This window comes from Sinocyclocheilus anshuiensis, unplaced genomic scaffold (genome assembly GCF_001515605.1).
Source record: "Sinocyclocheilus anshuiensis isolate Anshui unplaced genomic scaffold, SAMN03320099.WGS_v1.1 scaffold1401, whole genome shotgun sequence".
NCBI classification, from domain to species: Eukaryota; Metazoa; Chordata; class Actinopteri; order Cypriniformes; family Cyprinidae; genus Sinocyclocheilus; species Sinocyclocheilus anshuiensis.
Window position 1 is genome coordinate 63,185 of NW_015552627.1, and position 22,918 is coordinate 86,102.

Sequence of the window (22,918 nt, forward strand, 5' to 3'; positions counted from 1 at the left end):
CCCGGGCGCCGCAGCAAAAAATGGCTGCCCACTGCTCCGGGTGTGTGTTGTTCACTGCTGTGTGTGTGTGTGCGCACTTTGGATGGGATAAATGCAGAGCACTAATTCCTAGTATGGGTCACCATACTTGGCCACATGTCACTTCACTTTCTTTTAGTGGTTGTAAGCCAAAATCGTTACAGTACATGTTTGTAGGAATGTCAGCACTGAAAACACAGGGCAGTGAACTGGATTTTTACTGCACTCTACACTCAAGATTTGAACAGCCAATGCATGAAACTATATAGACATTGTCAGGTTTTTGCAGACAGAACCCATACGCAGAACAGCCAGGGAGATTTCGAAAAGTCTTTAATATCAAAATTAAATATCAACACAAAACCTGGGCAAAAACAAGCCCAAACAACAGCCAACAGGGCTGGAAAACAAGAGACCCATGATAGGGCAAAAACTAGAACAACAAGAAAACTAGCAAACAAAACAAGATAAAAAACTAACAAGACACTTGACTTGACCAGCAACTTCACTTGACCGACTAGGAGTAACAGGGAACACAAAATGAACCAGCACCGCACAGATAACAGAGGGAGAATAAATAGGGAACCAAACCAGGCAGAAAATGAGGAAGGACAGGTGGGGCCAATGTGGGGCCAATGAACTGATAATCAGGTAACAACAGGGGTGGGGTTAGACAATAGACATGAGAGCACATGGCACACGGAAACAAACAAGAAAGCCATGTGCTCACACAAAATAAAAACACAAGCACATGGCCAGCAAAACAAATCACCAGCCATGTGCAAGACAAGACCCGAACACGCAGCTGATGAGAACTCATAAGCCGTGTGTTCACACAAAACATGACATGAAAGCACACAGCCCGTGAAAACACAAGCTGTGTGCTACACAGCACGAGACAAAACATAACATGAAAGCACGCGGCCAATCACAAATTGGATGATGGACCATCACCTTCAACTCAACCTGGCTGAGACAGAACTGCTTGTGGTTTCAACAAACCCATCACTTTATCAAAATTTCACCATCTCAATCCGAGCAGTCCTTAACCATCTTCAAGAAACGACTAAAAACACAAATCACAAATGGCATGACTTAATACAGGCACAGGACTGGCTGTAATTTATGTGAAAGGTTTAAAGCATTAACTTGTTCACATTCCTTCTGAAGCCCATTGAGGTAGAGGCCTCAGTTTCTGGTGCAGGTTGTGAAAAATCCTACAATACACTGCAAAAAATGGCTTATCTTACTTAGTATTTTTGTCTTGTTTCTAGTCAAAATATCTAAAAATTCTTAAATCAAGATACTTTTACTAGATAAGCCAATTGACTTAAGATATTTAGTCTTGGTTTCCAGGGGGGGGGAATCTAAATTAAGTGCATTTTACATAAAACAAGTAAAATTATCTGCCAGTGGGGTAAGTAAAATATTCTTAAAACAAGAGTATTTTACTTACCCCACTGGCAGATAATTTTACTTGTTTTAAGAAAAATGCGCTCAATTTAGTTTTTCCCCCTGGAAACAAGACTAAATATCTTAAGTCAGTGTTTTTTGCAGTGCATTCAGTTTGGAGCGACATCTTGATCCAGGGAGGGTCTGTGTTTGACCAAATACCTTCCACTTCTAAATAATAGACTAAGACAAAAATACTAAGTAAGATAAGCCATTTTTTGCAGTGTAAGAGATAAGGGCCAGTCACATTTGTGTGACATTCAAATGTGTGCCATAAAAAAAAATAAATAAAAAAAAAAAGTCAAATGCATTCACCTCAGCAACGGTTTCAGAACACACAGAGAGGGTGTCTTCGTCATTTGCTTCGCCCTAAGAAATAAAAGTAGGCAAATGTAAACCATAACTGTTGTAAAGCATATTCATTGTGTTCTGTCTGCTGCATGCTCACCTCTGTGTGGGAGACTGTGTGAACGTGTGCCGGCTTCAACAGGGACACTGTGTTTCCCTCTACTGCAGAACATACAGTCAGCCACATGTAAAACTTTTAAAAGGTAGTAATGCATTGCACACATACCCAGTGTCACTTGCTTAGAGGAGCCAGCACCAGGGTCAGATTGTACAGCACCTGTAATCCCATCCATAATCGGCCACCCCTTATTGCTACTCAGAGCCAACTTCTCTGCCACAGTGTATTTTCAGAACGTCACACTTTTTTCTGTTTGCTGCAAAAAAAGGTTGTGAAAATGTTCACGAAAATAATAAAAGGTTATAAATACTCACCACTTTGAATTATATTTTTATATTTTGTCTTTATCTGCTGCCAAGAACGTTTGTAGTTGGGGTTGCATCTAAAAATCAATGAATATTAATCTTTGATGTAATATACATTCACATTTTTATATACAAATACATTTATAGATACATATAGTATATATATGTACATTTTAATTTCAGCATTTAATACACTTTTAAAATAAAACTGTAACTGTTAACATTACGTCTAATGCACAGTGAAGTAACACGAGTAACTTGAACAACTCTATCGGAATTAACATTAGATTAATAAATGCTGAAAAACTATTGTTCATTGTTAATTCATGTTAGCTAATGCATTAAGTTCTCTAAACAAATACAACCTTATTGTAAAGGGTTACCATCATATACACGAGCACACTTTTAATTAATAGCCTATTGAATGTATTTGTTTAACTTACGCATTAACGCAATCAGCGATCTTTCTCCAACACTCTTCTCGTGCTTTGGCAGCAGAGACAGTATTACTGCATGCTTGAAAGACGTGTTTATATTCCTTGTATTTTTGAATAATTATTTCTTGCTCCTCCGCGGGAAAAATACGGCTCTCGCTCTATCCATATTGTACGCGATTGGTTGTTCGGTGCCGACGTCATTCTTTTATGTGCACGCGCCCGTGGAGTAATCATAGCTTAAGGATCAAAGCCCGAGTTGACAGAGAAAGTTGATCATCTGCATCATGGTACCAATTAAGCCTGATTGCATCGGTTTGGTTTTGTCAACTCAAAACTAATCCTATAACACGGAGTTTGTTCAGCCACCATCATGGTACAGGCCCCAGGTTAGGTTCATGGAGTAAGTTACCATGGGAACTAACTCCGAGTATAAGTTACCTGTCTTTCAGAAACGGGCTTTGTAGAAAATTGGAAGGAATTTTAGGCTGGTTGGGCTATTGCTACCGGAATGGTGAGTCCATTAAAACTCATTCAGTCATCATCTCATTTTCCAGTTTATTTTTCTCATATAGGAGTAGACATTTCCCAAGGTAACAAGTGCTGGTAATTGTTGGTTTATGGCATACTATAAACAAATAGGAAATCAATATATACAAACACATTAGCACAAATTATACATGAAGTCTAAATCAACTTTAACAAATCCAATAAAGATCAAAGAAAGTAAATACACTTCAGTATAAACAAATCACATTATACATAAAAATAAACTTTAGTCAACAACACAACAATTCCACACAGGCCATGTTTGCATGGAGAGATGGCTTCTCACACACAAATGCATTGAGATTAAGGCTTAATTAGTAAGAGGCCACAGGTGTTCTTATCAGAACTGTCAACCAATCAGAACGCAGCATAATTTTATACAGCTGCCCCCAAATATGTTAACATTTGCATACAAGAAAATTCATAATACCAATTAATGTTATAACAATGTACAGGTTACATGTTTCCATTCATGAAAACCACAGCCATTTAAACCCATTGGAATTTAACAGATTGTTACTGAATCCCTCTTAACCATGAAACCAGTAACCACAAAAGTTCACACAATTTCCCAACTCTAACAATTGTAAAGTCAAGATTTGTATGTGAGGACCTGTATAAAATGCTACATATTTTAACGTTACATTAAATGGAGATAAATCATTATGAAATACATGTAAATGTGGAAACCATGACTCTGGGGAAACTCTAGACAAACAGAACCATCCAATGCTGCCCCAACAGGATACTAGATAAAGAACAAGGCTTCAACAGAACAGTTGCAGATGACAGTATACAGGCCATAACAGAACTCCTGAAAAAGGTGGAGGCCATGGTTCTGGCAGGGTTATAGACGAAAGAAGAATCCCAGAAGTAATAAGCAAGGCAATAGGCAAAGGCTGAGCAGGCTTTGGGAGTCTGAGAGGAAAGACGTACATCAGCTTGCAATAACTTCTCCACATCCTCATGCAATTGATCCATGGAGTGGGAATCTTGAAAAATAAGCACTGTGTCGTGGAGTTAGTCTTCTCACCACAAAGAAGTATGTCCCTGCAGTGTCCACAGCAGTCAAGTATTCAAAGCAGCTGGACTTCCAGGACCTAAGAAATAAAAGTAGGCAAATGTAAACCATAACTGTTGTAAAGCATATTCATAGTGTTCTGTCTGCTGCATGCTCACCTCTGTGTGGGAGACTGTGTGAACGTGTGCCGGCTTCAACAGGGACACTGTGTTTCCCTCTACTGCAGAACATACAGTCAGCCACATGTAAAACTTTTAAAAGGTAGTAATGCATTGCACACATACCCAGTGTCACTTGCTTAGAGGAGCCAGCACCAGGGTCAGATTGTACAGCACCTGTAATCCCATCCATAATCGGCCACCCCTTATTGCTACTCAGAGCCAACTTCTCTGCCACAGTGTATTTTCAGAACGTCACACTTTTTTCTGTTTGCTGCAAAAAAAGGTTGTGAAAATGTTCACGAAAATAATAAAAGGTTATAAATACTCACCACTTTGAATTATATTTTTATATTTTGTCTTTATCTGCTGCCAAGAACGTTTGTAGTTGGGGTTGCATCTAAAAATCAATGAATATTAATCTTTGATGTAATATACATTCACATTTTTATATACAAATACATTTATAGATACATATAGTATATATATGTACATTTTAATTTCAGCATTTAATACACTTTTAAAATAAAACTGTAACTGTTAACATTACGTCTAATGCACAGTGAAGTAACACGAGTAACTTGAACAACTCTATCGGAATTAACATTAGATTAATAAATGCTGAAAAACTATTGTTCATTGTTAATTCATGTTAGCTAATGCATTAAGTTCTCTAAACAAATACAACCTTATTGTAAAGGGTTACCATCATATACACGAGCACACTTTTAATTAATAGCCTATTGAATGTATTTGTTTAACTTACGCATTAACGCAATCAGCGATCTTTCTCCAACACTCTTCTCGTGCTTTGGCAGCAGAGACAGTATTACTGCATGCTTGAAAGACGTGTTTATATTCCTTGTATTTTTGAATAATTATTTCTTGCTCCTCCGCGGGAAAAATACGGCTCTCGCTCTATCCATATTGTACGCGATTGGTTGTTCGGTGCCGACGTCATTCTTTTATGTGCACGCGCCCGTGGAGTAATCATAGCTTAAGGATCAAAGCCCGAGTTGACAGAGAAAGTTGATTATCTGCGTCATGGTACCAATTAAGCCTGATTGCATCAGTTTGGTTTTGTCAACTCAAAACTAATCCTATAACACGGAGTTTGTTCAGCCACCATCATGGTACAGGCCCCAGGTTAGGTTCATGGAGTAAGTTACCATGGGAACTAACTCCGAGTATAAGTTACCTGTCTTTCAGAAACGGGCTTTGTAGAAAATTGGAAGGAATTTTAGGCTGGTTGGGCTATTGCTACCGGAATGGTGAGTCCATTAAAACTCATTCAGTCATCAATCTCATGTTTCCATTTTATTTTCTTAACAGGTAGGAGTAGACATTTCCATGGTTACAAGTGCTGGCAATTGTTGGTTTATTGTCAACAACACAACAATTCCACAAAGGCCATGTATGAATAAAGAGACTGCTTCTCACACACAAACACGCTGGCTGCGTCCGAAACTGCCTACTTCTCTACTATATAGGCCTCCGCGGGAAAAATACGGCTCTCGCTCTATCCATATTGTACGCGATTGGTTGTTCGGTGCCGACGTCATTCTTTTATGTGCACGCGCCCGTGGAGTAATCATAGCTTAAGGATCAAAGCCCGAGTTGACAGAGAAAGTTGATTATCTGCGTCATGGTACCAATTAAGCCTGATTGCATCAGTTTGGTTTTGTCAACTCAAAACTAATCCTATAACACGGAGTTTGTTCAGCCACCATCATGGTACAGGCCCCAGGTTAGGTTCATGGAGTAAGTTACCATGGGAACTAACTCCGAGTATAAGTTACCTGTCTTTCAGAAACGGGCTTTGTAGAAAATTGGAAGGAATTTTAGGCTGGTTGGGCTATTGCTACCGGAATGGTGAGTCCATTAAAACTCATTCAGTCATCATCTCATTTTCCAGTTTATTTTTCTCATATAGGAGTAGACATTTCCCAAGGTAACAAGTGCTGGTAATTGTTGGTTTATGGCATACTATAAACAAATAGGAAATCAATATATACAAACACATTAGCACAAATTATACATGAAGTCTAAATCAACTTTAACAAATCCAATAAAGATCAAAGAAAGTAAATACACTTCAGTATAAACAAATCACATTATACATAAAAATAAACTTTAGTCAACAACACAACAATTCCACACAGGCCATGTTTGCATGGAGAGATGGCTTCTCACACACAAATGCATTGAGATTAAGGCTTAATTAGTAAGAGGCCACAGGTGTTCTTATCAGAACTGTCAACCAATCAGAACGCAGCATAATTTTATACAGCTGCCCCCAAATATGTTAACATTTGCATACAAGAAAATTCATAATACCAATTAATGTTATAACAATGTACAGGTTACATGTTTCCATTCATGAAAACCACAGCCATTTAAACCCATTGGAATTTAACAGATTGTTACTGAATCCCTCTTAACCATGAAACCAGTAACCACAAAAGTTCACACAATTTCCCAACTCTAACAATTGTAAAGTCAAGATTTGTATGTGAGGACCTGTATAAAATGCTACATATTTTAACGTTACATTAAATGGAGATAAATCATTATGAAATACATGTAAATGTGGAAACCATGACTCTGGGGAAACTCTAGACAAACAGAACCATCCAATGCTGCCCCAACAGGATACTAGATAAAGAACAAGGCTTCAACAGAACAGTTGCAGATGACAGTATACAGGCCATAACAGAACTCCTGAAAAAGGTGGAGGCCATGGTTCTGGCAGGGTTATAGACGAAAGAAGAATCCCAGAAGTAATAAGCAAGGCAATAGGCAAAGGCTGAGCAGGCTTTGGGAGTCTGAGAGGAAAGACGTACATCAGCTTGCAATAACTTCTCCACATCCTCATGCAATTGATCCATGGAGTGGGAATCTTGAAAAATAAGCACTGTGTCGTGGAGTTAGTCTTCTCACCACAAAGAAGTATGTCCCTGCAGTGTCCACAGCAGTCAAGTATTCAAAGCAGCTGGACTTCCAGGAGGACCGAAACGTACTCGCTTTTTGGAGCAAAGAAGGGGAGGATGATCAGCTCCCACTAGTAATATAGATTTAACCTTCTGAAACTCCTGCAGAGGAATGCCTCTTAAATGTTGATAGCGTTGCTGGAGGATCTGCACTGGATAAGTCTGTTCAGGTAAATCAAGCATTTGAGATAAATGCAGCCTCATATTTGATACTCTGCTTATGGAAAGCTGGCAAACTGGAAAAGGAAACCGTAGCACCTTCAATTTTCTCTGAGCCTAGTCGGATGGTTTGAAGGACCAATGATTCTGCCACCCCATGAAGACCTAAACTCTCTGCAGCAGAAGATATAAGCATGGTTCTTTCTGAACCATCATATTTAGATGATCTATGGGCCCAACCACATCTCCAACAACAATTGTCAGCAATACATTTCCGTTTGGCTACTGTATCAAAACTCTGGAATTCAGGACAATGACTAAGATGGTGATCATTACTACAACAGTATGCACAAGATGGTTTACGGCCCTCCTTCCTTTCCTGTGATGTGATAATTTCACTGTTAGTATTTTCAGTTTTCTTTCTCTGAGTGGGTAGATTCACTTCTGGACTCATCCCATGAAGGACTTGACTTACCCAGCATTCTCGGGTTTGACAAAGCTTCCATTCTGAAATGGAAAACCCAGAGTTTCCCTTATTTCTGGGTTAACATATTCAAGAGTTTTCTCTTAACCTCCTTTCTGAAACGGGCCCCTGAGGACTTATAAGCATGAACCAAACAAATAATGAGGTAATAAACAAAACAACAGCTGAACAGAATTAACTAATTAGAACACAGTAAAACTAGGTCAAACCAACAACACAATGGAAAAACAAAACATACATGTTAGACCGGCTTGATCATGCTAATTTATTTTAATTAACTAATTAATTTTGATAGACATATGGAGTTCTAGAAGAATGACTTATGGAGTGATGTGACCAAACTGGAACTTTTTGGACCTATGGATCTGGTGCAAAAAAGGCAAAGATTATAAGCAGAAGAACATCACCTCTCTGGTGAAATGTGGAGGTGGACCAGTCCTGTTATGGGGGTGTTTTACTGTTGCAAGAAGTGGAAATCATGACTGTATGAAGGACATAATGGGTTCTTTGAAGTATCAGGCCATTTTGACAAAGACTTGATGCCTTCAATGCAGAGACTAAAGCTTGATGATCAATGGACTTTCCTGCTGGACAGCCATCCCAAAGTATACATTCAAATATACTTATGCTTGGTAGAGGGATTGGTCATAGAATTTTCTTGAGTGGTCTGTTCAGTCTCCAGATTTAATTCTCAATTAAAATATTTGGTTGATTTTGAAGAAAGCAATGTAAAAACCAAAGATTATCAGTGATCTGGAAGCTTTTTTGGGCGAGGAATGGGCCAACATTGCAGTAGAGAGGTGACAGAAGCTTCTAAGCACTTACAGGCAGTGTTTATTGGTGGTTTTAAAGAATAAAGATTCTCCATCAAATTTGACTTTTGGGGGTTGAATAATTTTGAACATGAATGTTTAGAGCCAATTAGATTTTTTTCATCATCAACTTTCCGTTCTCAGAATCACTCAAATGTGTATTAATAAACTTTCTCTAACAGTCTACTGATGCCTTTGAATTGGTTTCATAAACTTTTGTTCTCTGAAGCAAACTGTCTTGCAGGTCAAAGTGGTTGAATAATTTTAATTGCAACTGTAGGTCCCTCTGTGTCTGATTACCCTGCACAAAAAAAAACAAAAAACAAAACAAAAAAAAACATAAATGGCTGAGAATTGACAGCGAAGTCTGATAATGTCCTAATATTAGTACAAAAGTTTATTTTTATCCAAGTGTTTTGGGGGTAAATGATAGGGTTTGGTGAAAAACAAATCGAAATTTAGTTTAATTATTTCATGAATATCCTGACCTTGGTCGTTGGTCTGTGTGCATGACTGCATGTTCATGAAACTCTAGCGCAGCAGTTCTGAATGATTAGGCTCATAGGTATGTTAAAACTCCATGTTAATTTCCGACCCTGCTTTAAGAGAAATATTACCAATCAATAAAACACTGTGGTATCTTTAACAACTCTGTATATTTTTTTTTCATCGTTCATCATTACAAATAAAGTACTAAGATTTTAAAGGAAAAGACGCAAGTGTAAAATTTAAAGTTTGACCATGAGATAACATTAAAATGTCAATAATTTTAATCTATTGACAGCCTTAAGCTGCATTAAAAAAGAAGCTGTTTTAGACATTATTCTCTCTATAGAAACATCTTGAAGTCTAATTAACTATTTTGCGGTTTATACGATTTATAACTATTCCTTTCTGTCATATCCAATGGTGGTCTTATTAGCTGTATATCTCAGTTCATTGTCGTTGTGTTTTCTGACTTGTTATTTTGTTTTCGGATTTGTCGTTGTGTTTTCTGGCTTATTTTGTTTTCGGATTTGTCATTGTATTTTCTGACTTGTTATAATTTTTTCAAAATTGTTGTTGTGTTTTCTGAATTGTTATTTAGTTTTTTAGATTTGCATTTGCATTTGTAATTTGTTATTTTGTTTTCAGAATTGTGATTTGTTTTGCACTTTTCGTCCACCGTATGGTCTCGATATTCTGGCTTTCCAAATTTTGCATACTGCAAATCTCCATTTATGAAAATGGGGTGTCTATTTACAGTAAGTGCAAATAGCCAGCCTTGTTGGCAGAGGCTATTTCCACTAACTCTACCCACCAATGTGTGATTTGGCTTGTCAACACTAGACATTAGTCTAACAGCATCTCCAGTGGCATAGACGGTAAAGAGCGTGCTGCAGTTTTTTTTTATGCGATCGAGTTCGAATCCACCTTTTGCCATTTTTTTTTCTTCCTTTTCAAATCTCATATCACGTCAGAAAGGCATTTATTTTCAATAAAAATGAGGGAAATAATCGAAAAGTGTAGGGAGGGCTTATATTGTCCCAATAAGGTGGCATAATAATTTGAATTAGGCTAAAATAATAATTTACACTCAATACGTTATTATTGCATACTGTTAAAGTTCTGAAGTGCAGGTAATTGCCAATATTTGCAATAAGTAGTATGAATAGCAGAAAATCCTGCTAATTTAATATAGTGTAAATAGAATCTATAGCTATTTGCATTTAGGCCTAGTGTAAATAACATATCGCTAAGAAAATCCTGCTATTTTCACTTAGTGTAAATAGCATCTATCGCTAAGAAAATATGCTATTATCATATAGTGTAAATATCATCAGCATGTAATTATAAATGATCTGTTGGGTATTTTGGAGCTGAAACTTTACAAACACATTTAAAGGACACCTGAGACATTTATTACATCTCGTAAAAAGGGGCATAATAGATGCTCTTTAATCAGCCAAGCCAACATGATTATTGGCCAATGTAATAATAAACATTGCAGTATGTCACAATAAACATTGTCAGTTGCAAGGCATAATTACATTACATGTTTACATTACATTGGATTACATTGTGTACAAATTTTAAAATTTGGCATTCCAAATGACATTCCCATCACAAAAGAGATGCCAAAATCATGGACTATATTGTTTCCAGGTTATTGTTTATTTTAATTTAAATTTCTAGAAAATTTGCATGCTCTGCAAAGTAAACAAAAAAAAAATACTGAAATGTATTATGATAGTATGTCATTCTGAAGGCCCCTCAGCTTTTCTACAGGTCAGGCATTAACTACGAAGATAAGAATATGACAAAATTTATACTTTTAGGAGATATTCTCTGTTCCAGGTACTACCTGTGTTTGCAGCTGCGAAATGACATCCTCTCTGGCCGTCTGCCCTGTTCCTTTGTCACACATGCTTTGCTGGGTTCCTACACCGTGCAGGCAGAACTGGGAGACTTTGACCAAGATGACCATGGCTCCGACTACGTTAGTGACTTCCACTTTGCCCCCAACCAAACTCATGAACTGGAGGCAAGGGTGATGGAACTACATAGAACTTACAGGTCTGAGAGAGATATTAGAGACTGTATTTATTTCAGAGAGATTTTATAGTACTTGTCTAATGCAAAAGAGATTATATTACAGATTATATTAATAATACAACCAGTATATGTAATGTTCCCTTCCTATGGCCTGAGGTGCTGGGATGGGCTCCAGCATGCCTGTAAACCATACATAGGAAAGGCAGTTGGACAATGGATAGGATGTATAATATTACCAAATGTTAACAAATATTCTGTACTGTTTCAGAATAGTTCTAATTGATTTCTTAAAATTTTATTATAAAACTTTTAATAAATATATCAGTTCTTGTAAATTCTGTATGGAGCTGCAGCTATGCAGCTATGTTTGAAGCTGTTGTAAATCCTGGGAAATGCACACATGTGACTGTCAGGGGCACCTTTGGATAACCAGAATGGTTATTTTCTTCCTTTTTCTCAGGGGAATGACACCTGCTGAGGCGGAAATTAATTTCTTGGAAAGTGCAAAGAAACTCTCCATGTATGGTGTTGACCTGCATCATGCTAAGGTACATAAAAATGACGTGGTACAATCTGTAACTACAACTGTTATAGACACTACAACAGCAAGTAGCTTGTAATTAGTGCCATTAGTGAATATAGAAATCATATACTCAACATTTAAATGTTTTCTAAAAAATATTTACTAACATAGTTAGTATTAGGCAAACTTCTTGCAGTAGAAGTTATGTAATTTAGCTGACTGTGCCTTTAATAATCACCCATTCTTTCTGAGGCAGGATTCAGAAGAGATTGACATAATGCTGGGTGTGTGTGCCAATGGTCTATTGATTTACCGTGACAGGCTGAGAATCAATCGTTTTGCCTGGCCAAAGATCCTCAAGATCTCCTACAAAAGGAGTAATTTCTACATCAAAATCCGCCCTGGAGAGGTAATCAGATCTTTCAGAAAATCTTAAACCATGATAATTTCACAAAAGTATCCGTCTCTTGAAAAAACATAGAAGCAAACTGTGGCATATTGCTGAAAGCATTAAATAGTCTAAGTAAGATGTAGTCTTGGCTTAAAATATGCACACAATTTTCATACACACACACAATATGAATAGAGATTTTAAGCTGAAAGCATTGATTTTCTTTAACTGCACTTTGTTAGTAGATCACCCGCAGAACTTTCCACTGCCATCTGCACTTTTATGAGATTGTGGTCCAAGGCTGATTTGCCAGGTTTAGTAAACCTGGCCAATAGTTGCTTGCACACTCTCAATTTGGTAATAGAATTAACTATTGGTGACCCTGGGATTTTTATTACTGATACTGACAATTTTTTATTAAATCACTTGACTGTGTCAGTAGAACAATTGCTTGAATCTTAATGAGAAAGGGGAAATTAACTGATTTCCAGAAGTCCTGGACCCTATTGATTCTAGCAGTCTAATTGGTGGTTTTACTCTTACTCCCAGCCTAACCATTTTGCTATTGAACCCAGCCCATGCAGGTCCCTGATGCAGCTGGCTCAGTTATTATCTCTTAAGTTGAAGTGTACAGAGTGTATCAATGTTTAAATGTAATTAGTGGCACGCTCAGAAGCAGAACTGTTGCATTACCAAATGCATTCCTGGATAAGGGCTTAATTTAGGAGTAGTTGGTAATGACTAAATTATGGCCAAATTAAAATTATTTTTAGTTCCTTTGCAACTGTATTTATCAAGCACCTTTTTCTCGTCAGAGAGAAAACAAGGACTCAAGTGTAGAGCTATTTAATGAACCTTATTGTGCTTATACAAAACACAATAAAAAAGTAATATATTTAAAATACATATATTTCACACTAAATATAGTTCAGATCTATTAATATATTTACTGACATATCGCTCAAGACCAGTGTTGGGTAAGTTACTTTCAAAAAGTAATTAATTATTAATTACATCATCAATATTATATTTAAATTACTTTTCTAATTACTCTGTCTGAAAAGTAATTTAATTACTTAATAAGTTACTTAATTACTCGAATCGGTAATTACATATTAAAATACCTATAAACCTTGATGCATAGACAGTAGAAATTAAAATCTTTATTCTTTCAATTTGAGTCAAACAGAATAGTTCAGCCTTTTAGCTTTAAAACAACAGTAATACTTAAACATTTTTATTTAAACATAATTTTACCTTCTTTGGTTAACGTAGAATTACTCTGCAAAAACAAACAAACAAAAAAAAAAAGATTTTGTACTGTCATTCATGCATATATGCTTTGTATTACCACACAGTACATAAACATTCTGATATTTTATAAACTAATCTTATATTGCTTAGCACATTATAAAATTGACATCTGATATTAGTAAACACTGATCTAAACATTCCTGTAACATTCATCACATTTGTATTATATGATAGCAAAAAAAAAATTAGCCTATATGTAATACAAAAAGTTTCCTATTTATCTGAATGTATATTATGTTTCGCTCGCTTTCACACATTTCAGTTTAGCAAGATTTTTAAAGCCAAATTAATTTAATGCGTACAAGTTTACGCATTAAATTAAATCAGACGAACTACGACTCCTCACCCGCACAGACAAGGACTTTTTAAACTCCGCTGCGCTCTGCTTCACGGAAACCTGGCTGAACGGAGCCATCCCGGACAACGCGTTACATCTAACGGGCTTCCAGCTGTTCAGAGCGGACCGCGTCACGGAGTCATCGGGGAAAACGAGAGGCGGTGGATTATGTTTTTATATCAATGAAGGCTGGTGTACAGACGTGACAGTTTTAAAGAAGATGTGCTGCCCAAATTTGGAAGCTCTTTTCATTAACTGTAAGCCTTTTTATTCACCGCGGGAGTTTTCCTCGTTTATTCTGGTGAGTGTGTATATTCCTCCTGACGCGCGTGTGAGCGCCGCGCTAGAACTGTTGGCCGATCAAATTACACACACAGAGCAGCGTTATCCGGACTCTTTCATTATCGTTCTCGGTGATTTTAATAAAGCTAATCTCACCCGTGAACTGCCTAAATATAGACAGCACATCACATGCCCCACCAGAGACAGCAATATACTGGACCACTGCTACACTGTTTTAAAGGATGCATACCACACTGTCCACTGAGCTGCGCTTGGACTCTCTGATCACTGTTTGGTTCATCTTCTAATGATGCACAAATCTGTACATAAATCTACTGTTCCGGATTCATACACATTTATTGTTAAGTTTTACTATTTAAATGTTTTTTTGTTTTGTTTTTTCTGTTCTCATGTCAGATGTGTATGTATGTATGTATGTATGTATGCATGTATGTATGTGTGTACCAGGAGCACCTTAAAAAACCACAACAAATTCCTCGTGTGTTTGCACACCTGGCGAATAAAGCTAATTCTGATTCTGATTCTGATTATGTGAAAATAACACATTAACTAATATAAGTAAGAATACATTACAGAAATGATATCCTCCGCTGAATAAAGCCACGTCAGATCACGCTGTTCTTCTGAGGTAAATTCCGGCTTATTCCTCATAGCGAGTCTTCTTCCAAAAATGATGAAAAGTAGATTAATCTTGATTTTTTTTTTTGTTATATGTTTTTTGTATCTAGGTGATGAGAGCTTATGTGCGCAGGTATGGCTGCAGATAATAAGCTCAGACGGGAAAGACTGTACGTCGCATTGATTTCATACGGCTTACATAATCAGAGAATATTCGTTTTCGATTTTAATTTGTTCATTTAAAAGTAGACACTTCAAGTTTTCTGTAGACATATTTCTCACGTCTGTGTGTCAAGTATTTGCTAGTTTCATTTTCAGACATGTTTCAGAAAGAAGTTCACGGAGACCGAGATGGCAGAAAGTGTGTTTTCTTTATTTTACAATGTTTTGTTGTTATTGTCAGTGTACACAAATAAAAGTAGACCCTTTACAGATTCGACTGATTTTAGTCTTATCTGTATGCTGAGTATTATAGGTTATTTTCTCTGTTATCAGGAATAACTGCAAATGAATGCGCCAGTGCGCAGATGGTTAAAGAGGCTGCATTCGACAATAAATTTCAATATTGATTTTAGAACTGTTGAAATTATTTACAGTATTTAACTCTTACTTTATAAGGAACTGTAATTACATTACTTTTAAATGAACAGTAATCCCTTACTTTACTTTTACAGTGGATAAGTAATTTAATTACAGTAACACTGCTCAAGACTTACTGATATAAAAATTACAATTAAACTTTATTTGGAGTACAATTAGTTTACTTGTATATGATGCAAATTTCTTATTAAGTCTAAAATATGTTTAAATGTCACTATTGATGAGGATTGTATGATTTTTGAGTAATATTGATCTTTAAATGCAAGATATTTAGGGTGCTTTCACACTGGCACTTTTGATGCGGGTTACACTGGTTCGATTGACATCAGAGTTCGGTTCATTTGGATGATGTGAACGCTGTCTTCCGAACTCGGATACGCACCCGCGAACCGTACCAGAGTCTGCTTAAAAAAGGTGGTCTGGGGTACAGTTCATGTGAACTCCGGTATGGTTCGCTTCTGGTGTGAATGCAATCATACCAAATCACAAAAGTGAACCTCTATTATTAATGACATATTATTTGATAAAAATCAAGCATCGCGTTTCAGGCAGGCCACGTCAGACAAGCTCGTATCAGCTGATCGTCAGCTGTTCCTGATGTGTACCAATCCAGTGACACTTATCACAGCGGTCCATTTAATTCCATTCTTTCAGCATCTCTCCTAACGCATCGCTGCTCGCAAATCAAACAGTTGCAGCATGCTTCAGAAACATCTGAAATCCACATCTAAGATAAGTGAATGCTCTTTTAATCCATATTGCTGTGTATTTTACGTGGTCTGCCTAACTGAATTTAAAAAATAGCAACCATAACAAGTTAAACTAAGTGATGTTAGCAGTTTTGCACCTTATGCAGGAGCGAAATATTAAGCATATTTGCAGCAGCATTTATACATCTGTGTTTATACAGCTGGAGCAACACGCAGTCAAGTCAAGTCAAGTCAAGTCAAGTCTGCTTTATTGTCAATTCTTCCACATGTACAGCACATACACACAGAGAACTGAAATTGCGTTACTCTCAGACCCTTGGTGCATACAGATGACACTAACAGTAGAACATAAATACAGATAGATACAGATTAAATATAAAATACAACTATACAAATATACAAATAAGGTAAAATGTAAAAAAATATATAAAACAGCACAAGGCACATGGCAGATGCAAACCTGTGAAGTAAACAACAGTGCAGATATAATGATTTGTAGTGCAAAAGAGCTTATTCAGACTGATTAAAGTGACAGTGTGTGTGTGTGTATTTGGGAGGGAGGAGTGGGAGAGTCCGTCAGAGGGTCAGAGTTCAGTGGTGCGTGGGGCAAAAGACGGGAGGGGGGGCAAGGTCGGGAGGGAGTTCAGCTTCCTGACAGCCTGATGGATGAAGCTGTCCTTCAATCTGCTGGTCCTGGCCTGGAGACTCCGCAGTCTCCTCCCTGTCTAGTCTAGAGTATGTAGAACATGTAAATCGCTCTGAGAACACACTGATAGTAACAGATATGAGAACAGGTTCAACTTTGGTTTATTTCTAAAATTATGTTTTCATTAGCTGTGATGAGTGTGCGGTTGATTCAGCTGCACACAGCGTCTGAAGCATGCGCTTCATTGCTCCTAATGGCTTGTATACAAATAGAGAATAATGTTATATCAGTGACAGTCGAAGTTATTTCCGCAGGGTGTATGCTTCCCCTGCAGGTGTTGTGCCGAATTTCGACTGCCTGCCAGAATTCGACTGCACTCCTCATGCACGAATGAATTTAATATGTTTCTGTTGCCTTTTCATTTTCATTTAATTTTATTTATTTTATTATTGCCTCCTTATGTGGATAAACATTGTTTATTAAATGTATTGAGAACATACTGAATTGTTGATTTTATTCCATTTTTTAAAAATGACAAATAAAATAAACAAATTTCACACTGTTTGCTCTAGAAAGCTTTTTGAAACCAATCTTTTTACACCACGACATCACTGAACATTCAAGTCTTCTCATTTTTTGATAAACCAACAGGGTTTGAACTATAGGTCTTGTATTATATTATTTGTCTGCAAATAACAGGATCCATGTGTACCTATGCTAAATAAGTAAAAACTGAGCACAGTGAAGAAATGTCAGACTGAAAACTTGAGTAATGGGGTCTTTGGCAAGTGTCAGCAAATAATTTCTTGATTTAAATTAACATTACTGACATGAAATCTAGTATTTCTTGTAAAATGTCTGTTTATATACATTAACATATATTTGACACAATGAATTGATCATAAAAGTCAGTAAAGACTGTTACAGTTACATTAAAATAGAATAAAATAGAATTTTCTATATCTATTCAAAGAATCGTGAAACTCAAATGTATAATGATCTCCATACAAATAAGCAACTGTTTTCAACATTGATAATAATCAGAAATGCTTCTTGAGCAGCAGATCAGCCTATTAGTATGATTACTGAAGGATCATGTGACACTGAAGACTGGAGTAATAATGCTGAAAATTCAGCTTTGCATCACAGGAATAAATTACATTTGAAATACATAAAAATATAAACTATTTATTCAATTATATTTTACATTATTACATTTTTTGTAAATATTTGTTTATCAAATCAAGTTAGCTTTGGTGACCATAAGAGACTTCTCCCTTTGAAGTTTAAGTCACAATCTTCACAAATACAATTCACGGCCAGATATATTTCCTATATATGGCAGAATAATTTTGGCAGGTGCCTCACGAGCTCTTGTCTTTGTGTCTTCTCAGCAAACACTCTCCATAGCCAGAAATCACCAGCATGAATGTGATGTGCCTGTGAACCTGTACAGTGGAGCTTGGGAGGGCAGCATAATTTCAGCGGGTGTATTGTTGTAAAATTGATATTACATTTGATTTGCTATGAGAAATAAGAAATCAGAAATAAGCAATAAATTGATTGCACATGGGATTATATTGCACTAATAGAAATTACACAGAGGGAATAAATGTTACTTTGTATTGTATAGTAAAATCATCAAATCCTTCAACACTGTGATCCAGGTTTCCCCTTTTTGAAATGAGTATGCCATCCACAGACTTATTGACTGCGCTAATTTAACCCTTGTGTATATAGGTGTGTGGGGCCAAAACCCACACCTTGTTCTACATGCAGTCCACATAACAGCCTGTATCTCACATAGCATACTGTACATATTTTAGAAAATATATCTGCAAAAATGCGAATTAGGCACGTACATAATATGAACTGCACATAGGCTTATTGAGTGTCACAATTATGTAAATGTAATTGCATTTTGGGGAAAAAAAGGACTAGCCTGAAAGACCACACACTGTTGAAGCCTTTGATCAGTTTTCTAAAGCTTTCTTGAACAATTTATGGTTTAACTTGGGTTGAAAATATTGCTTACAAAAAGCTTTGCAGAGCAAACAGCGTGGGATTTTTAAAAATTATTAAAATTTTATTTGTCATTTTTAATTGAATATCAAAAATATAAACCAAATCAGTATGTTCTTCACAAATTCAACAAATAATGTTTATCCACATAAGAATGCAATAATAAAATAAATAAAATGAAATGAAAATGAAAGGGCAACACAAACATATTAAATTCATTGGCTGCATCGATGTCAACAAATGACGTCATGTGCGTGCACGCGGAGTGCAGTCGAATTCTGGCAGGCTGTCGAAATTCGGCACAACACCGGACTGTCACTCAATACTTATTATTACAGATTCATAATTTCTGATCCGCTTGAATATATACATGCTCACCTCATGCCGTCGCCAAGAGTAATGTACGAAAAACACGTTTAGAAATGTTATGTGTGATATAGCTCGTCACGATCACTCTCTGTGTTTAGAAAGAAGCGCTCCTTTGATTCATTTTTCAGCTTCTCTCGGTAAGCTTCCTGTATTTATTAGATTTAAGTCCATTAAAACCTGGTGTAGCGCTTCCACAATACAATTCATTGTATTACAAATAGAGTTATGCTCCCTTTCAGTGAGTCACTCTCGACGTCACGTCGGTGACCGACGAATTGGGATCTTGCTTAGAGAGACCAATCATCTTCGAGTGTGCACATTGGCATGCGATTATTGCATCCAGCTGCCGCTGATCACAGCGTGAGTATAAGTAGGCAGCAGGTGCAGCGCATATTCAGCTTTTCGCTTCGGAGCTGAGTGATCACATCGTTCTGCTCCTGACTACCCTACTGAGAGAAGAAGACTGAACGAGTTCAGCTCACTCTTTAAGGGCTCTTCGTGTTGGCAGTATGGCGCTTCAGCAGAGGTGGTTTCCCGTGTCGAGTGGGTTGCACACATCAGGCTGCACTACCCCCTGTTTGTGTTGCAGGCGGCCATCTCCCCTGTGCGCTTCAGCACACTAAAAGAGCCTTTTCCCTAAAAGAGTATCCACGGGTGCGTCTTTTTAAAGATGACGTTGTGTGGCAAACTCGACGTTACGTCTTTGTAAAGACGATGTGGGTCTTGCTATAGACAACGTATCACCCGGGCATTTCTGAATGTGGTCGTTACCTGGCGCTGGGTGATGGTCACGATCGCTGCCTCACGTGCCTGGGCATTTAGCATGCTGAGGTGGCATTTATGGATGAGCCATGTTCTCATTGCGGGAAGATGATCATCTCGGAGTCGGGGGCCAAGATCCGTTTCCTCTGCCTCGATCAGAGAGTCCATATCTTAGACTCTGTCGATCTCCTCCGTCCCCTCGGCAGCCAGACGTGGCGGAGCGTCAGGCACCAGGCCCTCACTCGATGAATCCGTGAGAACCGGTAGAGGGCTGGGTTCCATATGTAGAGACCTAAGTGGATCCCATATGTGTAAAATCCACGGTATATCCTAAGAGCCTGTGTTTCCCTGGCAGACTTTCTGCTATTTTCCAAGAGGGTTACAATCAATGTTCCCTCTAATTTTTTTTCTTGCTGAGCAAAACTTTTCTCTATTGGGCGGACATTTCGGCCACCTGAGCTAAAACATTCTTTATACCAGACCTGTACAGCGCGTACACAAAAGAGTGTGTAACCTTTAACTTGAATGTGCTATTTGTATTTGATTTGACCATTGATGTAACTAAATGATGTACATTTTAGGTTACCTGAGAAAATATTTTTACAGCATAATACACTGCCGTTCAAAAGTTTGGGATCAGTACATTTTTAAAAGAAGTTTCTTAGGCTCATCAAGGCTGTATCTATTTGATCAAAAATACTGAATATTATTTCACAAAATAATATTGTGAAATATTATTGCAATTTAGAATAAAAGTTTTCTATTTTAATATACTTTAACATTTAATTTATTCATGTAACGCAAAGCTGAATTTTCAGTGTCACATGATCCTTCAGAAATCATTCTAATATGCTAATTTATAATCAATGTTGCTTAATTGTTTGGGGACCGGTGATATTTTTCAGGATTCTTAAATAAATAAAAAGTTAAAAAGTTTATTCAAAATAGAAATTTTGTGTTACAATATACACTATACTATTCAAAAGTTTGGGGTCAGTAAATTTTCTCTCTCTTTTTTTTTTTTTTTTAATTAATACTTTTATTCAGCAAGGATGTTAAATGGATAAAAAGTGATAGTAAAGACTTATATTGCTAGAAAAGATTTATATTTTTAATAAATGCTGTTCTTTTTTACTTTTTATTGGCCTAATCAAAGAATCAAAACAGCACAATAAAAAAAAATATTAAGCAGCACAACAGTTTCAACACTGATAATAAATCAGAATATTAGAATGATTTCTGAAGGATCATGTGACACTGAAGACAGGAGTAATGATGCTGAAAATTCTGCTTTGCTTCACCAGGAATACATTATATTTTGAAGTATATTAAAATAGGAAACCAATATTAGAAATTGCAATAGCCTAATAGTTCACTAATAGAACTGTTTTTTTTTCTGTATTTTTGATCAAATAAATACAGCCTTGATGAGCATAAGTGACTCCATTAAAAAACAAGGTCAATTATTTATTAGGTTTATAATATAGGCCTAACATAATATAATATAATATCAAAACAAACTGAAGCATTTAGAATGAATCAGAATCAGAATGAGCTTTATTGCCAGTATGTTTACACATACGAGGAATTTGTTTTCGTGACAGAAGCTTCCACAGTGTAACAGAATGACAGTGACAGAACAAGTACCAATGATTCGCTCAGCAGTCCGGACTACCCTCTGTAGTCTTCTGAGGTCAGATTTGGTAGCTGAGCTGAACCAGACAGTTATAGAAGTGCAGAGGACAGACGACTACCCAGAATGCAATGCGCAATGACGTAGTTTCCCCAAGCTCTATACTAAATTATGCAGTATACAACATGCTTGTTGTCTTAAACTTGCTGCTGCTAGGGGTGTATGCTTCCCCCTTTATGATCACATAATTGCTTTAAGCAGCTCAAAGCAACACGCTTGCTGTGCATCCTCATTGCTCAACTTGGGGTGACGCTTCTCCCATAATATGTTACAATATATACATATATGCATAAATACATATTAACATGCTTGTTGTAGTAAACTTGCTGATGCTAGGGGTGTATGCTTCCCCCTTTACAATCTCATATTTGCTTTAACCCTCTGGGGTCTAAGGGTGTTTTAGGGCCCTGGAGAAGTTTTGACATGCCCTGACATTTGTGCTTTTTTCAGTTGCTTATAATCATGTAAATGGCTAAAGTCTGAAAACACTGTATTCAGCATAAACTGGGCTACAATAATATGTGAGCAGCCTTTATGTATATAATTGTGTTTTTGAGAAAGCAACATTTATGCGTGGTTAGTGAAAAACTGAAATTTTGAAGTCACTGAAATAAGGTCATAAAACACATACAGAACATTTGTTCACAATACTTTTGAGAACTGGATCTTGTAGCCTAGAGTTTTTGCTTCAAAATGATGTGAACATCATCTTGTTTACTCGCTCACAGAAAACAATATATTGATTTACATTTTCTTAGACACTTTTTGTTTCGAAAGGGCAAATGCGAGGAGGCATGAATGATCATGAATATTAGTGTGATTCACACCTGAGAATACAAAGGCCCACATAATGAGCTGCATAATGAGCCTTTCAGTCAGGTATGTGACTGAGAGGGAAGGGTTACAAGAAAGAATCTGAGGACAAAATTAATTTATATATTTTTTGTTTGTAGTTTATTTAGAATATATTTAACTATCACACAAAATAACTTGAGATTCACTTGCAAGTGCAGTTAAACAGTTTATTAGGAACAATCAAAGCTGAATTTTTAGCATCATTACTCCAGTCACATGATCCTTCAGAAATCATTCTAATATTCTGATTTGCTGCTCAAAAAACGTCTCAGGTTACTTATGTAACCATGGTTCCCTGAGTAGGGAACGAGACACTGTGTCCTCTAGGGGTCGCTATGGGGGACGCCTCGTCGTGACCCGTGTCTGAAGCATACATTGAAAAAACACCAACT

The 22,918-nt window shown here is 36.9% G+C and overlaps 1 protein-coding gene and 2 long non-coding RNA genes across 6 annotated transcripts in view; 1 reads left to right on the top strand and 2 right to left on the bottom strand.

Annotated features, from left to right (window-relative positions):
* Positions 1-22,918, top strand: part of LOC107666579 (band 4.1-like protein 1) — a 193,851-nt gene that overhangs the window by 57,610 nt on the left and 113,323 nt on the right. For both annotated transcript variants that reach the window (XM_016457986.1, XM_016457988.1), the window contains exons 7-9: positions 11,186-11,404; positions 11,844-11,931; positions 12,163-12,315. In XM_016457986.1, coding sequence (XP_016313472.1) covers positions 11,186-11,404; positions 11,844-11,931; positions 12,163-12,315 — 460 coding nt within the window. The remainder of the gene's footprint in view (positions 1-11,185; positions 11,405-11,843; positions 11,932-12,162; positions 12,316-22,918) is intronic.
* LOC107666580 (uncharacterized) lies at positions 1,167-2,864 on the bottom strand. 2 transcript variants are annotated; one of them, XR_001631684.1, is made up of 4 exons: positions 2,693-2,864; positions 2,045-2,192; positions 1,786-1,839; positions 1,167-1,235 (listed from the first exon to the last, which is right to left on the bottom strand). It is a non-coding gene; the product is annotated as an uncharacterized LOC107666580 (long non-coding RNA). The 2 variants fall into 2 exon arrangements; XR_001631685.1 differs by lacking the exons at positions 1,167-1,235; positions 1,786-1,839 and adding an exon at positions 2,251-2,318 and having other exon boundaries at positions 1,923-2,149.
* LOC107666581 (uncharacterized) lies at positions 4,392-5,349 on the bottom strand. Of its 2 annotated transcripts, none has more exons than XR_001631686.1 (3): positions 5,178-5,349; positions 4,736-4,803; positions 4,392-4,634 (listed from the first exon to the last, which is right to left on the bottom strand). It is a non-coding gene; the product is annotated as an uncharacterized LOC107666581 (long non-coding RNA). The 2 variants fall into 2 exon arrangements; XR_001631687.1 differs by having other exon boundaries at positions 5,170-5,349.